Source organism: Poromitra crassiceps, assembly GCF_964638095.1.
Source record: "Poromitra crassiceps genome assembly, chromosome: 17".
Taxonomy (NCBI): Eukaryota; Metazoa; Chordata; class Actinopteri; order Beryciformes; family Melamphaidae; genus Poromitra; species Poromitra crassiceps.
Window position 1 is genome coordinate 37,676,556 of NC_139635.1, and position 24,116 is coordinate 37,700,671.

The 24,116-nt window shown below is 42.5% G+C and overlaps 1 protein-coding gene across 1 annotated transcript in view; it reads left to right on the plus strand.

The window, feature by feature from the left end:
- Positions 1–6,137: 6,137 nt before the first annotated feature.
- Positions 6,138–24,116, plus strand: part of LOC310792400 (pregnancy-specific beta-1-glycoprotein 1-like) — a gene marked incomplete at both ends in the record, with an annotated part of 30,201 nt that continues 12,222 nt past the window's right edge. Inside the window, one exon of the mRNA XM_083654115.1 lies at positions 6,138–6,219. Coding sequence (XP_083510241.1) covers positions 6,138–6,219 — 82 coding nt within the window. The remainder of the gene's footprint in view (positions 6,220–24,116) is intronic.

Genomic DNA, 24,116 nt, shown 5'->3' on the forward strand with positions numbered 1-24,116 from the left:
AGGAAACAGTAACATACAGCACAATACGAGTTACATAACACAGTAAAAAGACAGAGCCTCACAATGCAGAGCTAGCAGTGTTCATTAAAGAATTTCACAGCAGCAGGAACAAAGGATCTTCTAAATCGCTCAGTAGAGCACCGAGGCATCAAAAGCCTATTACTAAACGAACTACGCAGAGCATCAAATACATTATACAAAGGATAGCCTTCAAAAGAAAGAATAGAGTTCAGTTTGGTCCTTGTTCTCTTGGCTATAGTGATCTCCAAGGAATCAGGGGGAAGGCCAATCACTGAGTCAGCCTTTTTTTTTTTTTTTTTTATCAATTTTTTATTGGTATTTTTTTAATAAAAACAAAACAAAACAAAACAAGGAAAGAATGTGGTTATATCAACATCAAACCAAAGAGAGGAGTTAAACAGTTAAACATATCTTCTCGAATTGGGAAAAACGAGATAAGAACACCAAACACTGGGTTATTATTCTCCCCTGGATCAATACAGATGACCAAATAAACATTGATAAGCAAGAATAAATGAGAAAAGGGAAAGGCAAGGGAAGTTTAACCAAAAAGATACAAATACAAATTTGTTAAATTGCGTGTTTTAAGTCCCTATGATGCCCCTCCCCCCGCCCAATTTTGCACAATCCTTCCATCACTAAAAAAAGTCGAGACTGCGCCTTCTTGAACACAGAATCTGTGTTCTTCCAGTCCAGCTTACCGTCCAGGTGGACACCGAGATGCTTGTAAGACTGGACTATTTCTACCTCCTGCCCCTTAATAATGACAGGAGAGACCTTCGCCTTCTTCCTCCCAAAATCAATAACTAGCTCTTTGGTCTTTTCAACATTGAGCTGTAAAAAATTGTCATCACACCAATGAACAAATGAATCAATCTCCTTTTTATAGGCCCGGTCATCACCTTTGTTGATGAGGCCGATAAGAGCAGGATCATCTGAAAATGTCTGCATGAAGACAGAGACAGAGAGAAAAGAGAATGAAAAAGATGGGATAAAAAAAAAAAAAAAGGTCTCTCACCATTCACCACTATTGCTATTTTTTCAGACGCTGGTGCATGTAGCCCCCCGACGGGGAGGGACTTTGGCTCTCTATTCCTTGAGGGTTGAGAACCCGAGGTGAGAACAAGGAGGAGGCAGCCATGACAGCTAGTGAAGCACTAGAAGAACTGAGAGAATTTGAATGACAATTTTGTACTACCAATGAAACTGTTACTCTCTTATGGGTGGTGAAAGAGAAACTAGTGGATCCTAGTGTCCTCATAAACTATTTGAAAAGCTATTTAAATACTGTTTAAAAACCACGGGAGTTCGCGAGACAATATTGGATAAATATAACTCCTGCCAAATAAAACAGGCCTCGCCAGAGCGTATCCGCCCTGATTATGACCCCGTACAGAGGAATGTGTTTCTTTATTGGGAATTCACGAGCGGAAATAATGATTCTGAGCTTGGCCAGGTTCTGTTGTGGCGGTCATGTTGTTGTGCCTGCTGCTCCCGAATAGACAGTTGTGGGTTTATGCCCTCTATAAAGCCTCCACGGTGATACGCCGAGAATTCTAAACAGTTTGCGTAGAATCCAAAGTTACTCACTAACATCTGCGGAACGGGGCCGTGACAAACAACAACAGCCGAAAGATTTCTTTTTTGCCGTAGTTCAGTCAGAATAGTACCCTCACATACAGAGTGTACAGCTGTACGGCAGTGTTTCTATGCTGGGGCTTGTTAACCTCGGTGTGAAATACGTTGTCAAAAGCGAGACATTTCGTAACGTGTGCGCGGTGCCTATAATAACTTTCATTTGAGCGACGCTGCTGCGTTCTCACTCATTATCGCCGACTTGCATTAACACTTCCACGGTATGCCAAGTGCAATTTTGTGTAATGCATGCTTCAAAAAGTTGGACAGATTGACAGAGTTTCATATCACATTATTGTGTTGTGTCAAAAGATATCTTGATGTAAGCACGATTCACACTAATGTCAAACTGTCAAAAGATTTGGTGGCACGGCTGTGACACGGTATGCTAATGAGTGCTGGATGAGTTTATATGCACTGCATGTCATGCTGTGCTATATGTATATATAGATACATATATATATATATATATATATATATATATATATATATATATATATATATATATATATAAACAGTATATATATATATATATATATATATATATAAACAGAGTATATATATATATATAAACAGAGTATAATTAAAACACAGCAATTTGAAAAAAAAAATCATTTGAAACCCCGTTTTTCTTGACAGAAAATGCCTTCTATTTTCGCTTTTCATTTGTGCATTTTGAAATGAAAATCAAATCACCATTCGTTTTTTATTTTTCATTTTTGTTCCTGATAATAATATAGAGTGAATAAATACACAGATCACGAGGCTATGACATTTAAATAGGAACGTTTTGTTTTGGCGTCGGGTTTATTACAGTCGGCTTAGTTTGGGGCTTAGTTAGTCGGGCCTCAGGCCCGTGCAGACCTAAAACGTGAACGCACTTGTCATAACGTGAAATAAAGTGAGCAACATATGAAATAAAGTGTGCGGTGCTCTACTCTACTAGGCTTTGAGAATCCCAAGCTTAAATTATACTACTACTACTAATAATAATAATAATAATAATAATACTAATACTAATACTAATACTACTAATAATAATAATAATAATAATAATAATAATAGTAATATCTGTAACAACATCTCCAGATAAAACAACTTTTATTGGCACAATGCTTGACATAATTTCGACTTTGGGGGGAAATAATTGGGGAAACCTGCTTTAGAGTCCTTTATGAATTGAGCAACTTTAAAAAAAAAAAAGTCTTACAGCATTTCCTCAGAAGCTAACTGATGCAAGGTGATACACACAGTGTTTAATTGACTGCAACAAACGATGCAAGCGCTGGACTGGACTGTGTGCCAAATCTGAAATCACTGTTCTTCCTTGTATCGCCAGGAGGGGGCAGCATCGCTCCACAACATTTGAACCCCTCCTAGCTTGTTTTGCTGAGGCCTCTTATTTGGGACAGGGTGACATTAAGCGAAGCAGTTAAAGGTTAAATACTTTTCTCAAGGGTGCTCCAGCACGGTCCCCCGCCATACGGTGAAATCCTCACACACGAAGCTGCAACCTGCAGATCGCTGCTTTACTGCACCGTAACGGCCGCACCACGGTGCCATGGCACGAGTCCGATACCTCACGAGTCCGACACCTCACGAGTCCGAAAAAAGAGGCTAACTTCCCCCAGACCCTAACCCAAAACCTAACCTCTCCCACCCCCACGCCTAAACCTAACCTCCCCCAGACCCTAACCCAAAACCTAACCTCTCCCACCCCCACTCCTAAACCTAACCTCCCCCAGACCCTAACCCAAAACCATGAGGTGTCGGACTCGTGAGGTATCGGACTCGTGAGGTATCGGACTAGGGGGCAGTCCCCCGCACCACAGCTATTCAGCTCAGCTCCCCATGTTCGTGTGGGTTTCCTCCAGGTGCTCCGCTTTCCTCCCACCATCAAAGACATAATTAGGTTAGGGTCAATCTAGTCTGACTCATGGAAGCAAGCTGCAGGTATAAGCTCTGTCATTGGTGCCGACCATTTCAGTCAGAGCGAAGGGAAATCCCTTTCTGCTCCCTGCGTGTCTGCTCTCAAATGCCTCCACCGCTGTGAAACAACAACGCTAGCTAGCAAGCTAGGCTAGCCCATGCTGAAAATGGCAAGTTTTGACGAAGATTTGGTGCAATAAAGCAGGCCTGCTTGGTACTTTCGTTGGATGGTTGTAAAGATATCAGAGCATTTTCCCCGCTATACCAGAGTGAGCGTAAGAGGAGCCAGACTCTCTCTTGTGGTGGTCTGGCAAGCGAGACTAGGGTCAATATGAGAACCCATCAGTCAAAAAAAAACATGTATGCCCTAAACTAATGTCTCAAGACAGACTTCCGTTAGGGTTAATACTCCTGTCAGTGCCCCTGAGCAAGGCACTGGTAAAAGAACTGGAGTTGGTCCCCGGGCGCTGCACTGCGGCTGCCCACTGCTCCTATAGGAAGGTTCCTAGTAGAGGATGATGGGTTAAATCTAGAGGATGAATTTCCCCACGGGGACAATAAAGGATCGCTTAGCTGAACGAATGGGAAGTGTGGAAATGACCTAGAATCTGCCAACAAAGTGGAACAGCTCGATACAGACGGAACTGAGACCAAAGTAATACTGTAGCACCGGAGCACACAGATCAAGTGTAATATAGACTTTTATTGGCGGACTAACGTTTTGACACCAAGTCTTCAGCAGAGTCAGGACAGTCAGTTTCGCTCCATCTCCTGCGACAGCTAGGCGACGCCGTGAACACTCCGACTTACTTTCCCTTGCTCAACGACTGTGTAATGTATAATTATGTGAAGGTTGAGTAAGACTTCCCCCCGGTTGGGACAGGAGTGTTACTTTCACACTTTGCTGGGAATTAGGTGTGAGGGAAAACGAGTCTTGTTATTCTGGCCTCGTTACAGAGGTATTATAGCAAGGCTGTCAGGCAAACTAAGCCACACTTTAGCAGTAGCAGCTGTTGGGGCGTACAAGCATGCACCAATGCATGCTCTCTCTCTCTCTCTCTCTCTCTCTCTCTCTCTCTCTCTCTCTCTCTCTCTCTCTCTCTCTCTCTCTCTCTCAGAAATTCTGATTAAGGAACAGACATGATCACCCAGTCAGCCTTTATTCTGTTCCAACTCTTTAGGTGTCAGTTGGGTACAGCCAGAGCAATCTAGTAAAGAGAGTGGCCCCAGTGGAGGTCCACAATGCGTGACTCAGTAGCCAATGGATAGCCAGGAAGGGGGCTCGCGCTACGTTTGAACGCATAAAATAAAGCTGATAATATACAATTTGATTCTTTAAACGTCGGACCCTTTCAAAGTACAAAGTACAAAGGGTCCATTTTGTCCATTTTGTCCATTTTGCTGCAACTTGACAGCGCTGCTTAATCCAGGACCTTACTTCCGGGAACTTTTCCGAGGTAAAAAAAGAAAGAAAAGAAAGTCCATTGGAGTCAATGGGGATGTCGCAACTCTTCTATTATATGACTCTGGGTACAGCAAGGTACAGGCATGTGCCACACCCCAAGATTGTATTTATTGTTTCATTATAGAGGGGAGCAAAGATCAAGCAAAAGCCAAATGTAAAAGTCACCTCAGGGGAGGCTTCAGGACGGATGTTCAGTCTGTAATGACAGGCTGGGGACCTCGGTCAAATCATTGATCATTTATCATCTTTTACTAAATAATGTCACCCTGTCATCATCAGTCATTGCTGCACTTGCATCTGGGAATTTAGTCGATGTGAACCGATTTGAACATTTTGTCACAAATTGTATAGGACGGATGGACAAAATCGAAAGACAAAATCGCTTTAAATGTGGACTAAATAAGACGTCCTTGATGAGTGACCTATAGCTCCACCTACAAAAAGTCAGGATAAAGTGGAGCCCACACAGGTTAGATACATCTCTCCCTTCAACCATGCACTCCAAACATGCCACACGCATATATTTATTTATTTTGGGAGCAGGTTCAACCATTGTGAGTATTTCACTCTTAATTGGTCACTTTCTGTGTGCCAAAGAGATTTCCCCCATGTGACCATACTGGAGACTTACAATTAATTTGGGCCAGTAGGGCGAATCTACAGTGCCTCCGTTGCAGCACTAAATTGTAATTGATGTGTGTATTTCTACATAAAAAAGATGATGCTCTTCTAAGTATGTAATGTATGTATGTATGTATGTGTATGTATGTATGTATGTATGTATGTATGTATGTATGTAATGTATGTATGTATGTAATGTATGTATGTATGTATGTATGTATGTACAGTATGTGTATGTATGTATGTATGTATGTATGATCTGTAAGTTTGCTTGTATGGTATGTTGGATTGCCACCTTGTTCAAGAGGACCACAATGGAAATAAGTCCTGGACTTGATTGTGTTTATCCTCCATTGTGCTTTGTAACGTACACTGTTATTTACAATCCAATAAACTCACCTCAACTCAACTATGGACGTTCAAGTTTAGTCCTGCTGTTCTTCACTTCAGATGGAGAAGAACTAACATGAACTCTCCGCTGACATCATGGCTACAGAGAATATACATAGAGTCTTTTGACAAGGGCAAAGACGAGGCTGGAAGGCCATGTGAGAGGAATGAAAAGAGATGAAAAGAGAGAGAGAGAGAGAGCAGGAATGTGAATGGATAGATTGGAGAGACAGAGAGAGAGAGAGGAGAGGGAGAAAGGCCAGAGCGTGAGGAGAAAAAGAGAAACGGCACCTGAAAGAGAGAGATAGGAGAGCAAGGGAGTGATAGAGAGAGAGAGATGGGAGAGTGAGGGCATGATAGAGAGAGAGAGAGATGGGAGAGCGAGGGCGTGATAGATAGAGAGATGGAAGAGCGAGGACGTTATAGAGAGAGAGATGAGAGAGCGAGGACATGATAGAGAGAGAGATGGGAGAGCGAGGACGTTATAGAGAGAGAGATGAGAGAGCGAGGACATGATAGATAGAGAGATGGGAGAGCGAGGACGTTATAGAGAGAGAGATGAGAGAGCGAGGACATGATAGAGAGAGAGATGGGAGAGCGAGGACGTTATAGAGAGAGAGATGGGAGAGCGAGGACGAGATAGAGAGAGAGATGGGAGAGCGAGGATGTTATAGAGAGAGAGATGAGAGAGCGAGGACATGATAGAGAGAGAGATGGGAGAACGAGGACGTTATAGAGAGAGAGATGGGAGAGCGAGGACATGATAGAGAGAGAGATGGGAGAGCGAGGACATGATAGAGAGAGAGATGGGAGAGCATGATAGAGAGAGAGATGGGAGAGCGAGGACATGATAGAGAGAGAGATGGGAGAGCGAGGACATGATAGAGAGAGAGATGAGAGAGCGAGGACGTGATAGAGAGAGAGATGGGAGAGCGAGGACATGATAGAGAGAGAGATGGGAGAGCGAGGACATGATAGAGAGAGAGATGAGAGAGCAAGGACATGATAGAGAGAGAGCGAGGACATGATAGAGAGAGAGATGGGAGAGCGAGGACATGATAGAGAGAGAGATGGGAGAGCGAGGACGAGATAGAGAGCAGAATGTGTGTGTGTTTGTCTGCCTGTGTGTGTGTGTGTGTGTGTGTGTGTGTGTGTGTGTGTGTGTGTGTGTGTGCGTGTGCGTGCGTGTGTGCGTGTTTGTCTGCCTGTGTGTGTGTGTGTGCGTGTGCGTGGTGTGTGCATGCACTGGTAACTGCTGGCACAATATTTCATCATTTCACATTTGCAAAAGCCTCCCCCCCGTGTCCCAGGGTCGCTGGTTATGACAGGAAGTGGAGCACCCTTCCAAGTCAATGGCGGCCGACATGGAAATCAGGTTGGACAATTATAATGCAAAGATGAAAGGTGATGGAGGGGACAGGGATGTTGGGCCAGGCCTGAAACAGTGTGAGCCCACTGCTTCCAAACTCATGTTTCAAACCCAGCCAGGACAAAAGCACAACTCAAATGACTGTCTGAAATGTAGGGGTCGTGTATGTACATTTATACCATGGTCTCGATTCTGATTGGCTGCAGGGTGTCCATTAAGTGATAATGTACCAACTGTAAAGTCGTTCAGCCAAATGGTCTGTTCACCATTCATATCAATGCGCCATAGTTTCAACAGTGGTATCAAGAGAGCTGTTTGAGCTCTATACCCCCGTTAAGGGTTACTTTAGTTTATGCACACCTGAGTCTAAATTACTATGGCTTTTGTTGTGTTTTTTCTGCAGACTAAGCCATAGGCTTTTGGTTCTATGAAAGCTTTTATTTTTTGTATTGAGTGATACACTCTACTAAAACACTAATATCATATATATCAGAAGTGTTCTTTGTTTTGTGATGTCAGTTTGATTTGGTTAGGTTAGATCTATGGAATATTAAATCATCCATCTTTGCTCACTACATCTGCCTTTCTTACTGTCATTATTGGCAACTAAACCTGTTCGAATTTTGCATTGGGGAGAGTTGTATAGACCAAATCACCGGGATGTTTACATTTACTTCCGGGTACCCCTGAGGTCCACACATTATAATGGCGGTGAACGGCACAAACTGACGTGTTGAAGACAAAAACAGACAAAGAAGACAAAAATGGTTCGTTCGTGTTGTGTTGTTGTTTAATATCATTCATAACAACACTTTCACTAACGTTAGTGGAGACCAGACTAGCTAATTTACCTGTTGGACCAGACTAGAGTAGACTTGAAGCTAAATTAAATTGACGTGGCGTCAGTATCTCTGTCTGTACGAGGCTCTTTCTCGCCGAGAAGAGCGAAGAGCCTGGTGACGCGAGGTTACTCTGTAACGTTAACGACTGCAAAAAAACAGTGAGTTTGACAGACGAACAAACATTATTAGCTAGCTAACACTACATAAAACAAACACAGAAGAAAGGCTAGATACGTCGGACAAGCATGTTTACCAACCGTTTAACCATTTAAATTGAAAGTAGTCGGCTGAAAACAACGAGAGGGTTTGACAGCATTTATTTGACAACACGCACATTTAAACCTGCCGCCTTCCCCAAGTGGTACCCGGAAGTAAATTTGTTTACATGGTGACGTCACGGTGATTTGGTCTATTGAAGTGACTATAAACCATCTGTGTGTCGTTTCACTTTTTATTGAAAATGCTTCCACCAGATTTTCACGGCTGCTTTATGAGAATGCATTTGAGTGCCGATAACATCGTTGACATCACTGGCACTCGGCATAAGGAGGATTAACGTTATTATTATTAACGTCATTATCGATATCAGATTCTTCATCGTCAATAACGTAACGCTAAACATAACCGACACTGACCACGTTACTCGGTGTTGACGATTCAGCTAGAAGTGCCTTGTTGGTCGACTTGTCCTGTTTGTTTTTTCTGAACGGGTCCCCCTTCTGAGGACGTTGTTTTCCTTTTTAGCCAGCAATCTATCCTGTTTGCAAGCAGCTGTTTCCACCGAGAAATCAGCAGAGGAGCGTTGATGTCGAGAGGACTGAGGGACGCGATATTTTTTTCCCCATGATGGCGAAGGCTAGGCGAAGGACTGACCCGCCCCTCTCTGCCTCTGATTGGCCTAGTGTCAAACGTTCATCCAGTCACATTCGCTTGGCTATCCTGCAACTCTTTCTACAGTCTGTGCTCAGACCTGGCTCTGTCAGAGCACTGACTTCTGCTCCCTAGTCTTCCTGTGGGGGCCTTGAGGCCAAAGTCTCCTGCCAAAGTTTCCTGTCAATTACACAGCTGTCTCTGGTTCACTCATCACCAGCTGACGGCTTTGACTTTGATTGCTTAGCTGAGTATATAAACTCCTGTGCCACACTCAGTGAGTGTTGGATTATTTTGTTTGTACCTCCTGTGTTCCTGAGCAATACTGAAAGTAAACTTGATTTTTAAACTTCAACTTAGGAGATGCTCATCTTTTTCAACACCCAAAGCCACTAAACTTGTTACTCAAGCATAAATTCTGTCAAATCTGGACTACTGTCCGGCAATCTGGTCCAATGCCACACTTGATATGATTAGGAAACTACAAATGATACAAAACAGAGCTGCACGCATTGTACTCAATTGCAATTAAAGAACAAATGTTGTAACAATGCATAAAAGTCTTAAAGCAGCTACAGCAACTTTTTCGATTGTTATTAAACAGTATAAATTTAATATCAATGCATCACATCTTACCTCTAATAGTCGACGAGACCAAAGCCGTGTGTATCTGAGATTGCTCCCTTAGGTGATTATTAAGTCTATAGTCTGTCTAAACTCGCGCCAACAGGGGGCTCTCTAGAGCGACCGGACCGGGTAACCCGGAAGTGAAACGCGGAAGTGAAACCAGGAAGTGAAACGCAGCTGCCTTTTTACGCCGTTTGCGCTGCCTAGCAACATAACATAAACAATGTGAACGCCACGCATACTCGCGGGAACATCTCTCGTTATATTCTAACAGGTTTTTTGGAAGTTATTTTGTGGTTATGGCCGAAGTGGCTGCTGCAAACCGTTTCATTTCAATTCCTGATCTGCCCTGGCTACAGACACACTAACACTGGCCGATTCACTCGGGGTTCAAGCGAGACTACTCTGCGTTGGTATCGTCGACTATTAGAGGTAAGATGTGATGCATTGATATTAAATTTATACTGTTTAATAACAATCGAAAAAGTTGCTCGTAGCTGCTTTAACTGGTTATTTGTAAAAGATAGATTGCTTTACTCACTGCTGGTCTTTATTAGAAATATTTCTGTGACAAAAACTCCGGGCATTCTGTATCAAAATCTATCCTTCAGTAAGGACAAACATAATCACATCACTACACATGCTACTGTGGGTAACTTCACTCTTCCTAAAGTAAGAACAAATGCTATGAAACGAATGGTCATGTATGGAGGTATGTTCGAATGGAACTTGCTCCCCAGAGACATCTCTAAAGAGAATGGTAAAACAAAATTTAAATTGTTACTGAAACATCTCAAATCTTAAACTAAATGTATAATGTGTTTATGGAAAGATAGACTGAAACTGGTGTTATGTTAAAAACTGCTGAACTGTTATAGCACACTGATATTGTATGTCTGATAACATATACCTTATATGTTATATATTGCACTACTTAAGTTACTGTACTTTTACTATTTTGTGTATTGTATTTTATGTATTACTGTACTTGCTATGTGATCGGACCCCAGGAAGAATAGCCGTAGCATCCTGCTGCGACTAATGATGTCTTGGACTATTTTCAATAATGAAGACTACTTAACAGCCAACGCCCAGTTCAGGTCACATCACAGTGCACGCCTTCTTTCTTTGAGGTTGTATAACCCATTCATTGTTAGGCTCGCCCCCTTTCTCTGATGCTGTCTCCTCACCCATTCACAGTTTACCACACATGTGGCAATAACCAATCAGCCCAAGGTATTCCTCTCCAGCTGATCCCAATCACCTAATCAGCGTAGTATATCAGGGTCCATGTTTTACTCTGTTTGCTATGTGCTGTGTATGTGCCATTTCAATCAGGAGAGACTAGAGACCAAAGGATGAATAAAGTGATATTTATTACAATAAAGTGAATAATTTACTACAGAAAGAATGTTGAGAATAAAGTATTGTTATTAGTCTTTGGCGGTTAGACACCGCAGGGAGATGTTGAGAGCTGCACCAGCCCAGATCAGCATCCAGATATATCCCCCTGCAGTGTCTAGATACTGGTGGTGCTGGTGATCTCCTTCTGAGACTCATGATGACTCTTCCGACTGAAGAATGGGATAGGACTGCGATGACCGGGAGGAGAAGGGGAGGAGGAGGGTGCGAGCCTGACAGCAGCGATGATTGAGAGGCTCAATGAGACAGAAACAAACATATTTAAGGAACCCGCCTCCAAGCAATTGGCTTACGACTGGGTTGTGGAGCAACGTGATAGGCTTACACTGGAGGTGCGTAGGGTGAGAGGTGATCAGAGCAGTGATGTGACACTATGCAATTGGTTAACAGAGACTGGGCGGCAACCAGCTGATTGTTCATTGAAACCCGGAAATTGACAGCTTATTATGATCTTGTGAGTAGATTGAAGAGTGGAGATATAAAGTGCATTAAAGAAGTGTAAAAGATATTATAGTCTTCCTGCTTGAACTTACGTTGAGAACTACATGTGTCATTCTCAGTTGCTGATCATCATCGCTGAAGCAGTTGTTTTCGCCCCACCTCCTCCCCTGACCACCACCATCGCCATGACTCCTGATTGAAGAATTCCCTATGGGGGATTTCCTATCCTATTCTTCACTGACGATGCCCTCTCATCATCTCAGGAGAGCGTCATCATATCATGGAGTCATACGCCAAAATTAATTTGTTGTATCATTAAAGCTTGTTGTACTTTCTACTAGTCTCACATTATTGAAATACAGTTAATGGTGGATTATTGGTGTTTATAGATAAATGATATTGCTTCCCTATTATCTATTGTATAATGTGTAATTGACAATACTTTTCTCTTGTGTCTGTTGGAGAACCACAGGAAAAACAAAACGAATGCAACAGTCACAAATATATTTCAACCTGACCAGATTGTCTGGAACTCCCTTCCTTATGACCTGACCGTTGTACCGTAGTGGTGTTCATTCCTGAACCTGTTGGACAAAAAAACCTTTCTAGCATACATACACAAACATTATTTTAACTTTATTTGTAGCAAAATCATTGGAATTTATGAAAACTACACAAGTGGCATTACAGAGATACCATACTCTTCTCATAAGTAGCTTCCATTCAGAGTGGCTCTGTCCATTAGCATAGACCTACTGCATCTCACACAAACGACCTTGGAAAAAACCTACAGTAAGCACAAACACAACACAGAAAGAACCTACTGTAAGCACAAACACACAACACAGGGAAAAGCTGTTTGAATTCCAGTCTTGATCAACGAGCCATTGAGCTCAGCATCAGCAGTGAGCAGCAAATACAACTAGTTTCAGGATGCTTTTCATTGAGAAAGTGCCCATTTGTGTAGTTTTTTTTCTCTGTTTTTTCCCCCAGATTTTTCCACCCTCTGCCGATCTGGGGAGAGCCGAAACTGGCTCCATGCTTCCTCCGAGACATGGGCAGTTAGCCAGCCGCTTCTTTTCACCTGACAGGGGAAGTTTCACCGGTAGGACATAGCACGTGGGAGGCTCACGCTATTCCAACCAGTTCCCCTCCCTCCGAACAGGCGCCCCTAACGACCAGAGGAGGCACCACATTAGCAACCAGGATTTTGCATGTTTTTGGTGAGGGTTTCCTATATGAAGGACACCCCCAGGGGGCACGGGGAGAACATGCAAACTCCACACAGAAAGGCCCTTTTGACGACCCCACCCGGGCGGTGGGCACTCGAGGACATGCGGACAGGCACGCATTCCTTCAGCGCTCACAGCGTCCCAGGTGGGAATCGAACCCAGGACCTTCTAGCTGTGAGGCGACAGTGCTTACCACTGAGCCACCATGCCCCTGCCCATTTGTGTTTTGAAGTAGAATGCTGCGCTCACTGTTGTTTTGGAGGAACGGTACGCAGGCCAAAAGTCATGATCAATGGAAAACAGTGTAATGCAGGTTACTGTCAATGAAAAACAAAGGGACTCTTGCACTTGTTGAGTAAATACAACATATGAAACTACTAACGCACTTTCCTATGAATCATCCTCCGTCTTCTGCCTCTATCTATAAACACTCATAGTTTGTGGACTCACTTTGATCAGAGCCTTTTATGCAAAACAGTGTGATGATTTGATGAATTGTGGTAATTTTGCCAAACTGCTGGTTCTCGCAAACAGTGTGGAGACTAGTTGAATTTGTTTCACATATTTATTGTGATTGCAAATCCCTGCAGGGACTGGGTTTGTTTGTGTATGTGTGAGTGTGATGTCCTTTTGGAGTGACAGCTGTACTGCTGCTGCTCCACACAAAGCAATGTGTGCGCTTGATTTGCACTACAGATAGAATTATGTACCAGAGGCGACAATAGGTGGCGCTGCTCCGGGGCCGAAAACACGCACGACTTTGTTCTTGACGCTGCACGACTAATTCCCCTGACAACATTTGCACAATATGTATATACCTACATACTGTAGCCTATGGTGTGTGTGTGTGTGTGTGTGTGTGTGTGTGTGTGTGTGTGTTTACGTTTCTAATGTGACATTACATTTCTGCATACGCAGAGATGGGCAGTATTTTAACACATTCACTGCCAGCCGTTTTTTTTTTTACTGTAGGTAGGTTCTGCCAGAGGGTTTTTTTGAGGATTCTGGCTCATCTTTCAAGACCCGAGGATTCTTTTCTGCTAAGATTTTGTGAACACACAATATCTCAAAAGAACTAATAGAATGTGTGCTTTCTCTGTCTAAAAGAGTTAGTTTGTAGAGTTAGTAGTTATGTAAGCATTAGCAGTTGAATACAGCATGGTTTCAGCGTCTGGAAAATTATTCTGAGATAAACGGCTTTTTGTGAAATTCGATAGAACAGTCACTTTAACCATTCATTTTTGGCATCAGTAAGACGTCAGACATCTAAACAATAGTTTTGAACAGTAATTTCCTCCATAACAGCAGGAAACACCCCTCTGCTTCAAACTCCTCCCTCCGTGTGTGTTCTTTTTGGCTGCAGCGGGCATGTCACAAGCTCGTTGCTGCTGCTGCTGTAACCTCGCGTCACCAGGCTCACTGCTTCTGCTGCTGCTGCCTGTCTGCTGGCGGCCGCTCGGCAAGTCTGGATATGGGCTCGCTCGTTTCTTGTGATTTCGGTTGAGAGCTTTGATGAAGCTTTTGCGATTCTGGTCTTATTTATGCTGCGTGTTTCAAAGTGTGTTCCACCCGTAATCTATTATGCAAATTTGCAATCCCGCACCGCCAGCAATCAGCGCGAAAACGAAAGCGTTTTCGCCAATCCATTTTCGTGAGAATGGCTTCCTCAAACTGCTTTTTGCTTGCCTTCCTCTAGTCTGGGAGAGCACTGTCACCACTTAGTGGGTCCGTGGAATGGGTTGTACACGTTCGCTGGCTTCAATATTTTTATAGGAGACGTGGGGAGCGTTGATCCACGTCCCACCGTCAAAAAAAAAAAGCAGAGATATCTCGTCAATGGCAGTGAACGTGTTAAATACATGTATTTAAAATACATATTTCAAATACATTTGTGTATTTTGTAATTTGTATTTGGCTGGACCGAGAAAAATAAGATGTAATTTGTATCAAAATACTTTCAGACCTTGTATTTTGTGTATTTTAAATACATAAAATACTTTTTTCTTTAATTCTATGTTATTTGATTCTCAAATTGACACAGGTTTAAACTGTGGAGGAAAAAAATGTGACATGTCACTTCTACTCTACCTCTGATTGGCTTACCCTCAGAACAAACTCAACCACAAATCAGAGGCAGAGTAGGGTGGGTCTTGAATCAGACTTCACATCACTTCTTCGTCTAGTATGAAGCCTTGTGTTGGTGGAAATTCCCCCAGAGATAAATTACTAATATAAACTGATGATTAGATATTGCATGCACTGGCCTATCTGCAAATTAAACGGTTTACTGCATATTCAAACCAGTGTATCATATTGTATGTATCAAGACACAACTAATTATCTTCTTAATTAAAATTGGCAAAGTGGGTGGCAGTGTGGGTCATGATTGTGATGTCATCAGTGATGTCATCAGTGATGTCACTCGATCAATTGTGATGTCATCAGTGATGTCACTCGAGCCACTGATTGCCCAACTGTGATGTTACTCAGGCAGTTGTGATGTCATCAGTGATGTCACTCGAGCAACTCTGATGTAGTATGAGCCGATGGCGGTGTGTGGGCGGTGTCTGTCTGTCTGTCAGTCATGATTTTGGGAGCCGGCGATTTCCATAACTGCAGCCATGGCGCATTGGCGCATCATCTCCAGGGATACTGTTATGTCAGATATCTAGGGCTAACATGGTCAAAGTTCCAAAGCTTGAGGTTAACATGTAGAAATGCTGCCTGTAAGTCAAAAACCCTCACAGAAGGTGATTAACAGCTGAAGTGAGGGAGAAATTAGCTGTGCTGAAAAACAGCTAAAACTGAAATGAAAGAACTGTAGCCTAATGTGTTAGAGGGTACACAATAGGGTTGTGCGATGTCACCTAAATAACCATCGCGATGGTTCCACAGTGAAACATCGCGATGGACGTTGGCATCGTCGTTGACAGGGGGTGGGGTTAATTAATGATTTATATTTAAGTCCATGTGGTGCCGTTTGGCTGCGCCACTGCAATGTACGTTCACGTTTACAACAGGACAGCTGAGCTCTACATGTCATGAGAGACCAGCGGGCTTGGATAGGTTACTACTACAGCACAGAGCCAGGTAATTCAAACAGTAGGCTATCACTACCAGCAATATTGAAAGGCGCAAAACAATCCAACGTTAACGTTACAGATCGTGACCAACATGTGTGTGTGTTCGTGTGTGTTTAATTTAACTAGCTGGCAGAAAAGGGGCAGAATTACTGGCGGCTAACGTTAGATTTGTGTGGGCTCAGTTTTGAACCTAACATTAGGTTACGTTAAGGAGAGATAGAAACACAGCAGCAGGCAGCCTACACAGTATGTAATGGAGAGAGTTCCTGGAAACAGAGGAGTTGAATTCACAGTTGAAGACAACATTACTCACATTGGGTTGCAAACAGGAAAGAACGTGAAGTTTCTTCTTTCTTAACATTTTCACAACACAACCGACTTCTGCTTATCTTCTCTTCCTCTCCGCTTTACCGCTTCTCTGAACTGGGGATAAGGTACGCTTTGCCACTTGTTTAATGCCGCCTGTGCATCCTCCATGTGTCGCGGTTGAGTGGAGATAGCCTTTTTTATTATTAAATCTGCAAAAAATTTAATTCGAACAGATAATCACGATGGTCCGATGTAGAAGTGTCAGAGGTCGATGGGGGTCGGCCCATCGATGATAGTCGATGCCATCGTCCATGGTGCCAACCCTAGTACACAAAGGAGAATACTGTCACAGAGGACTAAGACATGATTTACCATCTAAGGAAACCAGAAAATTTCACATTTGATAAGCTGGAACCAGAGAATTAGGACATTTTCCTTACAGAAATGGCTCAAAAGGATGAACAGATGATCAAAATAGGCAATTAATGTAATATTTGGCAATGAATTGATGGATTGACTAATTGTTGCAGCTCTTTATCAGTTTTTATAAAATTTATTTTTATGTATTTTCAAAATACAAAATACGTATTTGTATCTCAAATACATTTTTCAGACGAGTATTTTGTATTTGTATTGTGATACATTTTTTGAGCAAGTATTTGTAATTTGTATCAAAATACTTTATGATGTATTTTGGCCCATCTCTGTGCATACGTACAATCTCAGCGTAAATTTGAAACAAACCTTGCTTCCTTTCCTATGTTTCCTAAAACAACTTTGGTCCTGTTTAGGCAAGTAAAACAACAATATTTAAGATTTGTTTTGGGTTAGGCTTAAAGCCAGGCTTATCGAAATAAGCCAGGCTTTTCCTTGTTGGAATACCCCTCTGGTCATTTAATTTGGTTACTGTCTTGTGTTTCCAATTATTTATGTTTTCTCAAGGGCTGGCTCATCGTTTCCTTTCACATTATTCTAGAATCGTGAGGAAAATATATACATACTGTACATATAATATACACATATAGGTATATATATGTATACAATATATGGCAATTTCGGTTAAATGCATGAAATAAGGTCTGCGGCTAACAAAAGTTTATGAAACAACAAGTTTGTGTTCAGAAAGATAATCCTCACAAATTAGCACCACGTACATTTAAATACCAAAAAAGTTAAATGTGGCCTTTGGAAACCCTGGGGATCGAGCACGGCCCTCCGGTGTGAAGGGCAAGTGATGTCACTCTATGACGTGCATAATGTTGTTATATACGTATCAAAAAATGTGATATCCAACATATTTTTGGTTCATGAATGTGATATTATGTATCCGTGGATTGCACAAACATACAATGCCGACATTTTATTCTGGTGCCACGCTGAGTTCATGACTTATGTATGGATAAGAATGCATATGAGAACATAATTAGATGTACTCTCTCTCTCTCTCTCTCTCTGTCTCTCTCTCTCTCTCTCTCTCTCACACTCGCATGTGGGCTGTGTGTGTGTATTCTTGTTTTGTGGGAGGTCCCACTACCAAACATAATCATTCATGACCTCATTAGTGTTAGAACCACAAAAGTAGTTAAAAAAATATGCTTTTTATGCATCCCTATGTGCCTATTACAAATAAGGTTAATTAGCGTAGAAATTCCCTGAATACATGAGTGTTCTCTCTATCACGCTCCGGTCGCACTGTGTTTACCTTTGCATTAACATCCGAGACATCCAGCCTGTGCTTGTATTTAGAACCGCTTATCACAAGGGCAGTTAGGCTGTAGGCCTTTTTCACAGCCGACCTTTTGTGTCTAAAAGGCGGGAAGTACAAGTGCACCAAAACATTAATTAGGGTTTCCAACTTCCAGTCCATTTAGGTGTTCCAGTGCTGGGGCCCTAATTAGTGAGCTGGTGGCACCAGTGTTTACCCTGCCTTTTAGACACAAAATGGCAGCTGTGAAAAAGGCCCAGTACAGGATCAAGTGAGTCAACATTCAACATTCATTCATGACCAGAGAAGCAACACAACTCCTGGTCCAGTCACTTGTCATGTCTCGTCTTGACTATTGCAACGTTCTTTTAGCCGGCCTCCCTGCCTCTGTTATTCAACGCCTTCAGCTCATTCAGAATGCTGCTCCCCTCTTCTGCGACCTTCATTGGCTTCCCATCTTGGCACGTATCAAATTCAAGACTCTGGTGGCCTACTGGCCTACAGGGCAGTTTATCTAACAGCCCCTCCGTACCTACAATCCATGGTCAGATTCCAAACCTCTCACCGCTCTCTCCGCCCCTCCGCTAGTGCAGGATGCCTCGCCCCTCCCTCGCTACACGGGCTTACACACCGAGCACGTTTTTTTCGTGCGATTAATTCGCACGTCAATGATATTTTCCGAACCTATATCAGTCAATGCAACCGTGCATACCGACGGCGAAGTTTCGCTGAGCGTTATTGCGGTGTTTATTTTTTCGAACCATGTTCGATTTTTCAGAAATTCGCTTCCGACGTGTACACATCTGTGGCTGTGATTGACAGGTGAGTCAAAACTCGCATCGCAATTTCGTGCCGTATATTCGCATCGCTCTTGATGTGTAAGGACCCTAGAGTCGCACTCGATCGAGACTTTTTTCGGGTCTCACCCCTAAATGGTGGAACGAACTTGCACATTTTTTTGCACTTTTTATATTGTCTTTTATTGTATCTCTTATTCATTGTCTGTTTATCTGTTTTATTGTGTGCTGTATATATCCTTGTTGTACGTCGCTTTGGATAAAGGCGTCTGCTACAGTAAATGACAATAAAGTAAAGTAAAGTAATGTCGCAGGAAACCATCACTAGAATAAGTGTGATGGGACTAGAAAAGTAAAGTACGTAGAGATGGTGTTTTTTTCGTAAGTGGTGCAGCCACTTCTCTAAGTGACGTCCATCCAGTTGAGCGGACCCCCTTCCCGGCTCTACAAGGAGTTGAGAGTGGAGGCAGAAAGCACCGTGATACACACACACACACACAGACATGTGCAGTTTATGCACACACACAGTGCCAGGGAGATGGGGGCGGGGGAGAAGGGTCCGACCTGCACAAACCTGCATCGCTTACTTCAATACCTGGGTGTGATTTTTTGATTACTTGATAGATTGTGTCAGAATTGCAATTAAGAAGACTCGAGCTCAATACTAAAACACTAGGGGTCTAATTGATTATCACGCTTGTACCAGTTACATAAGCCTCTTTCATTATCATCATCATCATCATCATCACACTTCTGTCTCCCACCGCTCTTCTCAAGAGCCTCATTTTTTAACATAACATATTTGTCAAAAACTGTTTTTCTACATGAAGTCTCCTAAAGTTAGCAGCCAGACAAGCAATTTTCAAGTCCCCCCCCACCACCCCCAGCAGTTAAGTGTATATTTTTCTCCCGTCAGACTGTGACAGCTCCGACTCCGTCAGCGAGTTTCTGGGTTGACATGATTTGTTTTCTGTCGTGTCACACACGCTGACAACGTCAGCTTCAGCTCATATTTCAACCAACTCCTACAATAATAATAAGTGTGCCGGGCGGGGCCTCACATGTGCTAGTCAGTCACACACAAACACAAACACATGTGTCCACACACACACACACACACACACACACACACACACACACACACACACACACACACGGCGTCCAAGACAGAAATACACACGGTAATGTATTCTGTCTTTGTTGACAAATATAAACAAATGTGCCATTCATTATTATTGTCACTATATCTAGTTCAGCAAACTAAACTTTGTTTGAGTTTGATGTAGCGATGGATTGAAACAACAACGTACGCACATGCATACACAACTTTTTTTAGTGGACCAACTGACCAACCAACCAAACGATCGACCAACAGACCAACAGACCAACCTATAGAGCTGCTGGTCACAGCTTAAGACATACCGGCTGCTATTTCTGCACTCTTTCCATTCTCTTCTGCACCTTCAGTATGGAATGTGTGCATTCATTTAGATTATTTATTATTTCCAGCGTTATTTTTATGATTCAATTTGCCATCCTTGGTGTAGCTACTTTGTGGTTTATTCAACTGGCCAGACTGACTTTTCTGTTCAGTATACACAGTGTGTTATGGGTTTGAATTATTTATGCAGTATTATTAAATATTCTTTTTGACTTAATCTGGTTTGGTTAAGTGAAATGGAAGGGGGGGGGGGGAGTTTGATTGATGTATTAATGTAAATGAATTTACATTTGTTTCCACACAAGCCGTAACACATAGACACAAACCCGAACTAAATGAATTAACCCTATACTGTATGTGTGCATCATGTAAAATAAGTAAGACCTCATGCTACCTGCGATTGCAGAATGTTGCATTCAAAGCATACTGAGGTCATTGAGCCTTGCAGGTATCTCACCACACTTTCTGGGCAGAAGAATGATCTTCAGACAGGTGGCAGTAAACCTTTATCTGTCTGGTTCATCATCGCGTTGATCCATGCGAAATTTCAGAGCTCACAGTCAGTTCAGAGTGTCAATCACTTTGAGAGCCACACTCGCACGTCCAGTTAATTAAATCACGGCCCGCTGTTCACCTCTGTGTCTCATCCTCGACTGAAATGTTCCTCGTCTTGGGTCGACCACCGCCTGAGGCTTCTCGGGTGTCTGATCCAGCTCCATGCCTTGGACCTGTTCTTTGCTTCTGCAGCCAGTGCTCTGACACATTACAGCAGCGCACACGTCTCCAGCCCCAAATACCATCATCATAAAAGTGGATTTGAACATAATAATGGAGCATGCTAAATTACAGCCATCCTGATTAGTGCTCATAATAGAGAAAAGACAGGTGCAGCTAGCCCAACTTTCATATTTAGTGTTGCCCTATCCTGGACTCACCTTTTGAATTATGTGATGTCACATTGAATGATGTCACATTTAATAATTCCCAAACTTGGTGTGGGGGTTTTGTTCCCTTTGCTCGGTAACTGTAGCATGCCATTTGGGTTCTCCTGCTTAATATGTTGACGTTATGGCATGTGTACCACGTTGATTGAAAGCACATCTCACTGTGCAAGAGAGTGATTTATTTCCAGTCCAACGTTTAATTAAACCTGCCTCCTACTTTTTTCTTCTTCTTCTTTATTATCTTTAAAAGAGAACATGAGGTATTTACAAGACATACATGACTCATATCCCATATCCCCTCCAAACAACAAACACGGCCTCCTATTGCCCCAGCCATTGATGAGACAGGGTTGCCTTAGGCTGCATTCAGACAGGGTGCATCACTCTGCGTTACACCTCATTCCATTGCAACCCGCCTTCAAAAACCAGCAGTGGATGTGAAGTGGCACAGATTCATTTATGTAGTATGCGGAGCGCAGCGATTCAACCTAATATTTGAGTCTGGGGAGAGACTACTCCGCTGGTGTGTTTTTGCTGTAAAGTTTTCCTTATATTAATGATAGCTTAGCTATCTTATGGTCAAACTTCATGAAATTAAAAGGAAATTGTGAACAAACAAAGACATCAAAAGAGCATATTTGACCCCCCCAAAAAAACCTTGGTGTTCAAACATGTGAAGTGGAAACTGTTTGGCTTGCTTCTTTCTTACATGTTCACTCAGGCCCACCTCTGAGAGGCACCGGTTTGGCTCAGTTCATCAGCTGAAGCTCGGATATTATTATATTATATATATATATATATATAATGTTATTCCCTCTTTGTCTCTTCAGATTAATTATCTGACTTTGGGAACATTTCTTACTTGGGAGCAGAAAAGAAGATAGTGATGGAAAAGCCTCCATCTTTCTCTGTCTTTCTCCTTTGTTTCTCTCTCCTGCTTCGTTGTTCTTCACAGAATGAAGTATGGGTGACATGATGCATTAGAGTGGCCACACGTTATTTTAGAATGTGACCGTGGCCACAATTAATTTTGTTTCAAGCGGTTCAAGCTAACCTGGGACAAAGTGTTAACCTGGGGTTAAAGATAACCCTCAGTTAAGAATGTGGGTGAGAAGCCTTAACGAGTCGGACATATTATTATTCCTATCCTCACACACTCTCCTCTCCAACATTCAAGTTTGCTGTTTCAAATGCACATGGATCTTTCACTATAATCTGCAGAACATATTTGTCTTTCTAAGCTGGGAAGGAGTAATTGCCTTATGCTCGTGTGGATAAGTGGTAATTGTTTGGCTCTGCGTCTGCGGAAGCTTTGATCAATACCTATCGGCGCGCCGGCGCCCTGATTGATACCGTCGTTAATTCAATCGGCACTGGGATACTCTTCTTTACGCCCCCTATCTGTTTTATGTCCGCTCTACAAAAATTAAAGAGGTATGCATTCTGCAGTTGTGGCACTTCCACGTCAATGGCTGTCCATTTGAAATGATTGGTTAAGAAATAAAAATCACTACATTCACCATCACCCTGTTCCCTGTGTCAATTGGCATAATGGTACAGGGCCATTACGTGAAAAACCCATTCTCTTTTTATTTTTGTTCTCAAATGACTCCACCACCTTACCTTCCCTGTTTCAATCAGAGGTTTAAAGTCCCAACCTGAGATTTTTGATACTGGCAGTGATGAACTGGGACAATGTGCACAACTTTGGCTATGTCTGACTTGTCACACAAATGGATGACAGGATGGACTACTAGTGCAATGGCCCTCAACTGTGCTAGCCACACAAGTCACAACCCACATTTTTCCTTACTCAAGTCGCGACCCAAATTTCAGAATTTAGCCTAAATTTGCCTAAATTTAGTATGGTACCAGTATCTTTACTCTGGCTTTAAAAATGAGACCACTACAGCCTCTGAAATAGAGTAATGTTGGCCGCAGACTCCAGCATCCTCAAGGAGTAGAACTTTTTTGTTAGCTAGAGACTAACATTAACAGTAGCTGATTTAGTAGCATATTTCTCCATTGTATGTGACTAATGGTCCACTAAAGCCCCTTTTAGACATGGCCAAAAATCCCACTAATATCCACAACGTAGTGGCATTTTCTTCAATCTAAAAGATTCCAAGCTGGGCCGTTTAGCCGATAGAGCGACCCTGCAAGTTAGGTGGGTTTTTACACGGCGGGTCTGTACGCCATGGCGATATAAATCTCGGTGGTGGTCCAACGCGTGATTTTCCGACCCTGCTTCTCCTCCTCCTGAGTTGCCGCCCCTTTTCCAGCATGAGTCAGTGAGATTCAGTGATTCCCACAGGCTGAAATTTGACGTAACAGTTAATTACTTTACATTGATGGGATATGCCAACAGAACAAAGCATCTCTCTCATGCTGCACGCATGAGCGCCAGACGCATAGACTGTGTCAAGTCAGCCAGATTGTATAAGTAGGTCATCCGCTTTAGCTCTTTCAAAATAAAAGCCTCGTAACGTTAACAATTAATTTACATTTTGAGTATTATGCTTTACAGCCACATTTTCACTATTATGTAATCTTAACATCAAAACGAGTATTTTGATACGGTTGCTGCTTCGTTTGTTGAAACACCTTTTTCTCCTCCAACGTGAATCAGTGAGGCTATTTGTTTCAATTTTTTACCCGGAAGTTTCCATTTTGTTTTGATTGGCCTGACGCTGGCCATATAAAAGTTTAAAAGGTGATGCTGCTGCTGCTACCCCCTGCTGCTTTCCTGGGTAACAAAAACACGTTTTGATTAGGGATGCACGATATATCGGCAATCATATCGGTATCGGCCGATGTTAGTCATTTTTTAACATATCGGTATCGGTCCGATGTTGCAATGTTAATATCGGTTATCGGTATCAGCCAAATTCTTCACATTGAGATGAAATAATGCATTAAATCTATGATTTATGGGCTTTTACAAATGTTTTTGAAATAAAGAAATGTATAGCT